This window comes from Balaenoptera physalus (genome assembly GCF_965194825.1).
Source record: "Balaenoptera physalus genome assembly, chromosome: 4".
Taxonomy (NCBI): Eukaryota; Metazoa; Chordata; class Mammalia; order Artiodactyla; family Balaenopteridae; genus Balaenoptera; species Balaenoptera physalus.
The window spans coordinates 10994754-11004894 of record NC_138891.1 but is presented as its reverse complement, the minus strand read 5'-3'; the positions used below and the strand labels follow the sequence as shown (position 1 = coordinate 11004894).

The following is a 10141-nucleotide window of genomic DNA, read 5'->3' as shown; positions in this document are numbered from 1 at the left end:
ACACATCTGTAAGCCCAAGCGCTAATTCCGAGACTGTGTTGTACTGATACACCACGCCCACATTCGCAAGCATCCCCTGAGGCTTCTCGGGATTAAGAGAGTAACCACAGAGAGCAGGGGGTAAACCCTGGGCTCCACGTGTCCCTGTAGCCCAGGTCCGATTGTCTACACCCAGTGGTCTCCTTCCGCCAACCCTTCGGCTGGGGCCTGGCAGGAGCCTCCCTACTTCAGGGAGGGGCAGTGCACACAGACACACAGATGCAGTGGGGTCCTGGCCCAGCCTACAGTGCTTGGAGTTTGGGGTTTGAGCTCCCCCAGCCTGGTTTGATTTGTTGCTCTGCGTTTGGGGGTGGACATTGAGGAGACCCCCTTGGAGGAGAGAGACAGGCCTTGTGTCTGTCCCCCATCCCTGCCGAGGGCCTGGGTCCAAGCCTACAGAGGAGTGGGGCGGAGGGAACGGCTGGACAGATGGACTCCTGAGGAACCAGGGATCCACTCTGGGGCCAAGGGAGAAGCAGGATGTGGACTGGGAGAGGAGCGGCCTCCCTACCTTCCCTACAAGCTATGCAACTCTGGTCCTGTGAGGACTGGGGGAACGGAGCCCAGGAGACCCCATTCTGGGCATGGGATCGTGCCTCACAGGGCAGAGGCCCTCAGCGGGCTTGGGAGATGTCCTCGTGGAGGCCAGGACACTCAGGATACTGAGCCACATGAACACCCACTGAGGGGTCTCAGAAACAACTGCAGGGGGTGCTTGAAGGGAAGACTACATTCCTGGGGTTTTCTGGGAGGAGCTTGGAGCCACCAAAGTTAGATACTAAGGCTGGTGGGATCTCATGTGTACCCACAGGCCTGCCCGGTGGTTCCAGAGAATTCAGGTTACAGATGCTTAGATTCTCTGAAATGCCCAGATACCTCCCCCCTCCACTGGCCCCCCTCCGGGGCAGGCCCACTCCCAGGAGATCAGTGTGGTCACGGGAGCAACGGGGGATGAAGCTGCTCATCCAGGGGCCACAGTGAGCTGCAGCCCGGGGCCCAGGCGGAGCTGGGGGCGGCCGACTGCTCTGAGTGGTGTGTGGGTTTCTGTGTTTAGTACTGTCCCCCCACGAGAGCAGGGACCATGCATGTGTTCTGTGTCACCATACCTCAGAGTCCAGAAAGCCCCAGGAACACAGGAGGCATTCAGGAATATTTGTGAAGGAAAGAGGAATAGGCAGGAGGGAGGGAGGCCGGGGTGTGGTCGCAACCCACGAGGTGGTCCCTACCCGGGGAGATAGGTCTCGCAGGTCAGGTGGCCGAAGTCAGAGCCGTCACAGTCCTCCACGCCCCTGTGCCGGTGACCATCTCCACAGTAGGCCCGGCGACAGCCTGAGGGGACACAGGAGGTGAAGCCCTGAGAGGGGGGTGGGGGACAGCCTGACGGGACCATGTGGCCTGAAGGAGCCCCCCCCCACCCCACAGAGCCTGAACCCTCCTGCAGGGATGTCCACAAAGCTTCAGACCCCAATGCCACGGGAGGACAGTTTCCGTCGCAGGACCACCGTGGGTTCCCGCGAGGTAAGGGTAGGGAGACGGGGAGCACCGGGCACGTCACAGCCTTGGTGGCACTTGTCTGTCTGCAGGGAGCTTCCTGCGTCCCTCGGGAGCCAGACCGTCTTCCACGGGGTCTCTGCTCTCACACCAGGGGAGGGGCCAGGAGTATGAACCCACCCTCATTTTTACAGGGCTTTGAGACCCTATTAGTTCCTTCCTGCTGTGTCACCTCCACGAGGGGCAGGGGGACTCCAGGCAGAGCCAGCATCCTAGGAATCACCGCCCAGGAACTGTCGCGGGAAGTGCAGCTACGCGGAGAGAACCAGACGCTTCATCCTGCGCCTGCCCCTGCGCGCTCTCATCCTCCTCTGAGCTCCTTGCTGGCGAGGAACCCGCCTTTGCACCTACACGTCCGCAGCCCTGGCTTCTCACAGCAGGACTTTAAAAATAATGCAGTGAAAGGATGTCGAGCCCTCACGGCACCCAGACAATCAATGCGCACGTCAGCTCGCAGAATCTCACAGAATCTAAAGGCTTGAGCGTTCGGTGTAGTCGTACCCATTTTTCAGTTGGGGAAAGTGAGGCCCTCCATCACCCCACTCACCGTGTGGCCTCCTCTCTGAGCCTGAGGGTGACTCAGTGGCTTCCAGAGCCTGCGTCCGAACTCTATGTGAATCTAAAGCTCATGCTTTCCACCTCACCTCCTACTTTTGTCACTTGATTTAAAAAAAAAAAAAGAAGAAAGAAAAGCGACGCTTCAGCCCTATGCTGCCTGCCTGTCCCGGTAGCATCCATAAGCCTGAAGGTAGCCCAGCCGCCCGATCCCCCAAACAGAGCTCTGCTATGAGGACTCTGTCTGCTAAAAGTGAGTCCTGATTCAGATTCTTGCCTTCTCCCGTCTGCCTCTCAGTCCTGCATCACCTTTATCTTTGGTAAGAATTTGGATTAGAACGTGGGTTTCGCCAAGAAGTAGGATTCAAAAGAAAGGGAGGGCCCGGTGGCTTCTCTGGGGCCAAGATCCTTGACAGCAACCCCATCGCCATGCTTGGACGGTGGGAGGGCTCACGTTTGGCCTGAGTGGGGAGGGTCGTCCCCCCAGCAGCCCAGCTCTGGCTCTAGAACTGTCCCAAACCAGCACAGCTGGTGTCCGGGGCTTGGCCTGACCCCACCCGGCGGCGGTTCAAGCTGGGGCCACTCACGGATGCAGTCGTCACCCACATCGCCGTTCCCGTCATCACACTCCTCCCCCGGCTGCAGGACCCCGTCCCCGCAGGAGCCGCGGTGGTCTACGGGGTAGTCCACAGGGTAGAAAGGCGTCAGCTGGCCAGAGAAACACAGCACGGTTACTGGTACAGTGGGACAGGTAGCCGGGCACCGGGGACAGAGGCTCTGGGCGGGGGCAGGGCAGTGGGGGAAGGGCACTCCTCCCCTGTAGCCAGAGCTCTGTGGTTGGCAGGAAGGCTGTGCGGGGCTGGGAGCCTGTCTGGAGCCTTGGCCCAGAGCAGAGCTCCATGTGGGGAGCCGGGGCATGGAGAGCTCTTGGAGGCGGGCTGAGGGAGGGCGCTCAGACTTCCACAGAAAGCTCTGCGCCAGGCCTCTCCTTCCTTTGGAGATGCGTCCCTCTGCTGATGGGGTGTGTGCTGAGTGCCCAGTACCTGGATGGGGAGCCAGCCAAGGCTGTCCTTGAAGTACAGAGACCTCTGGTCTCTGCGGAAGGCAATGGCATTTTGGGTGTTCAATCTCTCAAGCTCCTCCTGGTTGTTGACCACAAATATCTGCCAGAGGAAACATTGGTGAGGATTCCAGGAGACACTTCTACGGAGGGCGGGGGAAGAGCCAGAGGAGGAAACAGTCCCTGACCTTGGGCTGGTGATCAGTGAGACGGGGGGTTTGCTTTTACACTCCTGCATCCCTCCTGAAGTGGGGACCAATGTCTTGATTCCCACATCGTCCCAATCCAGTTCCTAATGTCTGAGTTTGAAATAAAAATATCTACCATGGTTTAAAATTTATAACATTTAAAATGTTACAAAGACTTGGGGACTTCCCTGGTGGTCCAGTGGTTAAGAATCCGCCTTCCAATGCAGGGGACGCAGGTTCGATCCCTGTTTGGGGAACTAGGATCCCACATGCCGTGGGGCAACTAAGCCTGCGCGCCGCAACGAAGATCCCGTGTGCCGCAACGAAGATCCCACGTGCCGCAACTAAGACTCGACACGGCCAAATAAATAAATAAATGTTTTTAAAAAAAATGTTACAAAGACATAAATAAAAAGGTGATGTCATCTAATCAAGTAATTCAACATCTGGAAATGATTCTTAACAAAAATCCTATACTCAGGGCTTCCCTGGTGGTGCAGTGGTTGAGAGTCTGCCTGCCAATGCAGGGGACACGGGTTCGAGCCCTGGTTTGGGAAGATCCCACATGCCACGGAGCAACTAGGCCCGTGAGCCACAATTACTGAGCCTGCGCATCTGGAGCCTGTGCTCCACAACAACAGAGGTCGCGATAGTGAGAGGCCTGCGCACCGCGATGAAGAGTGGTCCCCACTTGCCACAACTAGAGAGAGCCCTCGCACAGAAATGAAGACCCAACACAGCCATAAATAAATAAAAAATAAATAAATAAATAAAAATTAAAAAAAAAAATCCTATACTCAAAGTATTCATTACAGTGTTATTTACATCAGGGAAAAGCTTGGGAGCACCTGATACATATCTGACAATTGGGCTCTGGTTAAATAAAGCACAGCACAGCCACATGATGGACAGACTATTACGTACCCATTCAAATTATGAATTGATGTCCAGGTTTACTTTAAAATAATCTAAGGTAGGTAGGCTGTCGTGAGTAAGCGTAAAAAGGAAACAAGATTAGCCGGGAGTTGATAATTGTTGAACTTGGGTAAAGAGTACAAAGAGGTTCCTTACACTATTTGTTCTGCTTTTGTATTTATTTGAAGTTTTCTATAATTTTTTTTTTCTTAAAAAAGACAAAGAAGGGAATTCCCTGGCAGTCCGGTGGTTAGGACTCTGCGCTCTCACTGCCAAGGCCTGGGTTCAATCCCTGGTCAGGGAACTAAGATCCTGCAAGACGTACGGCACAGCCAAAAAAAAAAAAAAGACAAAGAAAATACTCCAAAATAGACCCGCAACCTTGGTTTTCTTCTTTTGATTTTCCCTTATTTTATTTTCCAATTTCCTATAACGAGCTTGTGCCCAGTATAACGGAGGAAATAAGTTTTACTAAAAGGCTTTTACAAAGCCCAGGGAGCATCAGTCATGTGAAGAGTCCTGAGGGATGACCACCCCAGATTCCACCCAGAAGAGCCTTACCACAGGAACTCGTGGGGAACTGGGCCCATACGCAGACTCCCCGTAGGAAGGGTTATTCACATTCATGGGAGGGCCACAAAGACATCTTCCTGGAGGCCCGGGAAATCCTCTTTCCCCTTTGGGTCCCATTACAAGGTGTCCTAGGAAGCAACAGACTGCTGTTACTAGCAAAGGAAGAGAAAACCAAACAGCCCAGGGAGGTGTCAGCAACCTTCACGACAGAAAGAATTTTGAAGTCCACAGTGTTTCAGGGAGGCCTGGAGGAGAGGTCCAGAGAGACATTTCTGGTCCAAGGTGTGGGTCCCTTAACCACACTGGGTGTGGCAGCACCTTTCCCAACCCTCTTCCTCCCTTCCCTCGCTCTATACTTTAGAGACCAGACAGATGGGCATTCTACTTCCCAGACCCCCTTGCTCCTGGAGGTGACCATGTGCCACAGTGTCAGCCAATGTAAGATCCGTGGTGGGAGAAGGGTGAGTGTCTGGGGAAGTCTATCCTGATAAGGGAGAAGCATAGCTGGAGGGAGACACAGCTTCCTCCTTCTTCCTGTCTGGAAGACAGACAAGATGTCGGGTGCTGCAGCAGCCGTGCTGCAACAATGAAGTAAAAAGTGTGAGAAGAGAAGCCAGATCGCAGGGAAGACCAGGGCCTCATGGGGCCTGGGGCCCTGAGAGCGAGACCTAGAGGCTGAACCAAAGCCAGCCTCTGTCCACCTCTGGACTTCTTTGTTGTAGGAGGGAAACAATCCCTATTTATGTTTAGACCATTATCAATGGGGACTTCTTCCTGATGAGCGCATTGCTAGCTGATAACTTTCATTATTTTTTTACTCATTTTATTTTGTTCTTATATATAGGAATTTAACAAAGGGATTTCTGAATGTGGGTTTCTTTGATTTCTTCTGGAAGAAATGGAACGTTTGAAAATGCTCAGCCTATTTGTTCTTACCTGATGCTGAAAAAAGTGTCCGGAAAAGATATGATCAGGAAATTCACTCCCTGAAAGGTGGGAGGCCTACTAGGGTAGTAGTTCTCACCTTGACCTGTAAAGGCCCTGATGCCCAGGCCACACTCCAGACCAATTCCATCAGGACCGCTGAGAATGGAACACAGGCATCTGTGCTTTTCAAAGCTCTCACGAGTGAGCACCGAGGTTGAGAGCTGTTGGTCTCGGGAAATGGTCTTTGCACAAAACCCCCCACCAGACTATCCTCCTCTTCACCCACCATCCCTCCCTTCCCAGGCGCCTCCTGGCTCACTCCTGATCGGGGTTCATACATCACTTCCTCAGGGAAGCCTTTCTGAAGCCTCACACTCCATCCTGTTCACACTGAGTACAGTTTCTTAGATCCCCCGGCCTTTTCCTCCTGGCACTTATCTCTGTGATTCTATTCACTGTGAGATTATCCAGGCCAGCTGGATCTCCCCCAGGAGAATGTCAGCTCCACAAAGGCAGGTGGATGCCTGTTTTCACTCACCAGGATGTGGCACAAAGTAGGGGCAGAGTACATGTTTGATAACTGAATGAATGAATGCAGACTAACTGGAAAGGGAAGGTCTTCAGAAAAGACTAGAGGTCCCACTCCGGCTGGCAGAAAAGTGCTAGAGCCAGAGCCACCAACAGGGAGAGAAGAAAGAGAGGAAAAGATGGGCACTGAAAACAGAAATAAGTTAAGTACCCCTCCTGCTGGGAAAATAAGGGGGAGCTTGGAGATCAGCCAGTCATCGGTTTCAGGTTGTATTACTGTATCGAGGGCAGTCAGCAATTGGGGACATGGTTTGCAGATCCCACAAGGGTGGGGAAAAAATGACCCCGGGGAGAGAGGTCTGGTCAGAACCCCGAGGAAGCAGCTGCAGCTGGAGGAGGAGACCCCAGCGGGAATGCCCACACCCTGAGCCTTCCTGAGCCGGTGGACAGACATGTCCAAGATGGGAATGCTGCCAGCCTGCCGGGAAGGGAGGCTTGCCAGCATCTTAACCAAGTTATGGTCGCTCGTTCTAACAAGAAATACAAATACAATCTGGGAGGGACGCCAGTCTCATGCTTGGAGGGACAGAGACCCCACCAGCTCAGGAATGTTCTGGGGAGTTAACCAAGGACGGGAGAGCATGGGAGCCGCCTTCCAGCAGGCTCTGTGACCGCCAACTTCTCCTCCAGAACCACAGCCTCAGAGAGACTCAGGAGTTTGTCCCATTATCCAGCTAATTAGTGGTGAGGCTGAGATTTGAGTTCATGTTTGACTTAACACTATGCCATTCAAAAGACACGTGTCCAGGAATACTGATGCTCGCAGGAAGCTGGCAATTCCCAGGTACCACAATGATTCACTTATGCCCTGTCTGGGGTCAGGAAGGACTCAGCCAAATTTGTAATTTGGTTATTGCAAATTACATCCTAAAGGCATTTTGCCGTGGTTCCCTCCCCCGTCCCCAGCCCCTCCTTCTTGGTTAACTTGGGTAATGAGAAGCTCCTGCCCCCTCCACCTCCCCAGAACTGTCCCGCCCCCCAGCACCAGGCACCAGAAGCAGAGGTGGCCTCCAGATAGGATGACAGGATGTGGCAGGGAGCCTGCTTCCTGCCCCCCTTCCCCCCCGCCACCATTTCCCTGCCTCTTCCTCCCAGCTGTCCAAGGGCATCCATTACCCCTGCCTGCTTCCTGCCAGGCGGCACTGAAGGGCACAGCAACCCAAACTTCCCCAACTCAGCCCCTCGGAGCTTGTCCAGCAGGCAGCCTCTCCCGCATCCCCGGCAGCCGGAGGACTCAGCTCTCCATCTTTGCTAAGGGAGCTTCCCATCGCCACTGGCCGCTGCAGTGGGAGCAGGTCCGAGGGGTAACCTGGGAGAAGGCAGAGGAACCATGGAGTCGTCTCCATGTCTCCCCCATCCCACTCTGCCCCTGCAGAAGCTGCACAGCTACGTGGGAGTGTCTCGGGACCAGGAGTCACAGACCAATTCTGGACCAGGAGTGGCCACCAGTCAGCTCTGTGACCTTGGGGAATCTCTGTGATCTCTGAGGGTCAAAGTTCCCATCCATAAAGAGAGGGATGGACCAGACCAGGCAGTTTAACCTGGGGCCCACAGAGCCTGAGGATATCCCAAGATGGATCGGGGGCTGGGGGTCTGGAGCTCTGGGAAGCAGTGAGCAGAATCTTGGCTGTAGGTAGACACATTTTTTTTCCTGAGAGTGGAACTTTATCAGGCTCTCAAAGGTAGTCTCGGAAATCGCTTTGGAGGCCTGTTCCAACTCCTGAAGATGATCCAACGGGTCCCGGGCACAGGAAGGTCTCTTGTAAACTCCTCCCTCTCCTTCTCTACCCATCCCCCCAAAAACATTTCTAAAGAGCAGGATTCCTGCCCCATTTTCTTCAGCAGCCTCACTCTGGGAGGTTCCCCCAGAAGGGAAATGACCCAAAGGAAGGCACAGGGAGGGGACATCAGTCAAGGAGCTGGCCCGCATCCTGCTTGGCTGCCATGCAATAATCCAGGTGGGACAGCCCGAGAGTCAAAGTAGGCCAGGCGTGTGAGCACCTGCAGGGGCCAGCCCCACGCACCCCACCTGCCCGGTGCCATGAGGACGCAAAGCTGACTTGGCCAAGACCCTGCCTCAAGGACCTGCCATCTAGAAGGAAGAGGAAACACATCTGCAGAAAACAGTTAACAGTGGAGGGGCCGTAGCAGATGCAACGTGGGACTGGGGCCCAAGGGAAGGAGACTCACCCCGTTAGAGACCAAGAAGGCCTTATTGAAGGAAGGAGAGGAGTTGGCGGGGTGGACCAGAGCAGCGGTCCCCAACATTTTTGGCGCCAGGGACCGGTTTCCTGGAAGACAATTTTTCCACGGATCGGGGGCGAGGGGGTGGTGGGGATGGTCCAGGCGGTAATGCGAGTGATGGGGAGCGGCAGATGAAACTTCACTCGCTCGCCACTCACCTCCTGCTGTGCGGCCTGGCTCCTAACAGGCCTGGGGGTTGGGGACCCCTGGACCAGGGGATGACGGGAACACTATTTCAGGCCATGTGGACCCAGAGGGACTGTAGGAATATGCTCCAGCTCAGCAGACAGCAGAGTCCACTGGAGGGCAGAGGGCACTGAGGCTGGGATCTGGCAGAGGATGGGGTGGTAGAGAGGGAAGGGGGTGGGCATACCAGGCTGAAAGACAAGGTGCTAGGGGACCAAGGAGAGAAAATAGGATTACACTGGCCCTGCTACAGGGATGGGGGTGGCAAGACAAAACAGTGGGTATCTGAGGGAGCTGCTGAGGGTCTCCAGGCCCTGCCCTTCTCACCCCACCCCAGGCCCTAGGAGGGAACCGGGATTCAAGTCAGATACACACAGTGAGACCAGTGAGGTCTTAGTTTGCTGAGGACGCCCCCCAACCGCACGCCTCCTGGCTATTCCTCAGTTTTGTGAGCTCCTAAATACCCCAGGGGTCCAGAGCATCCCTTCCAAAGGCAAAACCCGGGCTTCAGGCCGCGCTCCCGGTCTCTGGGGTTGGCAGCTCAGGGTCATGGGCTCAAGTGGAACGTTATGCGTCTGAACGAAGGAGGGAAAGGACTGGCTGGAAGAACCTTCATCCAGATCATCCAGTCAATGCAGGGAAACAGGGTCTGGGCACGGACACAGGGCCTGAGCTGCATCTCAATCTAGCTCCCCTAACAGAAATAAGGGTGGCAGAATAACTCGTCACAGTCATTGATGTTTGTTCTTCCATTATTTTTTCCTTCCCGACTTCAAGGAGGTGGCAAGACTTGGTGCTTTCTTGCTCTTGCTGAGAAACAGGTACTGTTTGAAGACTTCTGCCTTCTGTTCTCAAAAGAGAAAAGGTCCTAAGGGGGCGGCGCTGTATGAGGAGTGTGAGAAGGGAGGGGCTGGAGGACAGAAAAGGAGGGATCACCCCAGATGTGGGAGGATGGGGACCCCCAAATCCTGAAGGAGAGCCAAGGTCTCAGGAGGAACGGCTGTGGGGCCTTCCTGGGAAGGTTGAACCTTGGGGACCAGGATTCTCAGGCTTGGAGATGATCTGATAACCAAGCCTGGCGTGAGGAAGGTGGTCACATGTCTGACCGTGTGGCCTTGGGCAACAGGTACTTCAGAGGTGGATGGGGCAGATGAAGGGCTGGAGGGACCTCCCGTGATGTTTATCTGCCATAACTCCCCAGGATCTTTGCCCCACGGTTCTGTGGCAGCTGAAGAAGTGGAGAGAACCCCATTAACGCCTGAGATTGAATTTCCCTGGCATCCTAGCAGGTTGGAGTCTCAGAGCCAGTTTTCAT

General features: G+C 54.6%; 1 protein-coding gene across 7 annotated transcripts in view; it reads right to left on the bottom strand.

The window, feature by feature from the left end:
* COLQ (collagen like tail subunit of asymmetric acetylcholinesterase) overlaps positions 1-10141 on the bottom strand; it is a gene marked incomplete at its 5' end in the record, with an annotated part of 74641 nt that overhangs the window by 8246 nt on the left and 56254 nt on the right. For 3 of the 7 annotated variants that reach the window (XM_082459328.1, XM_082459331.1, XM_082459326.1), the window contains 4 exons: positions 1266-1368; positions 2733-2853; positions 3189-3308; positions 4870-5009. In XM_082459328.1, the coding sequence (XP_082315454.1) occupies positions 1266-1368; positions 2733-2853; positions 3189-3308; positions 4870-5009 (484 nt within the window). Of the gene's footprint in view, positions 1-1145; positions 1369-2732; positions 3309-4869; positions 5010-10141 lie in introns of those variants that run through there. The other 4 variants (XM_082459327.1, XM_082459330.1, XM_082459329.1 and 1 more) reach the window with 2 other exon arrangements.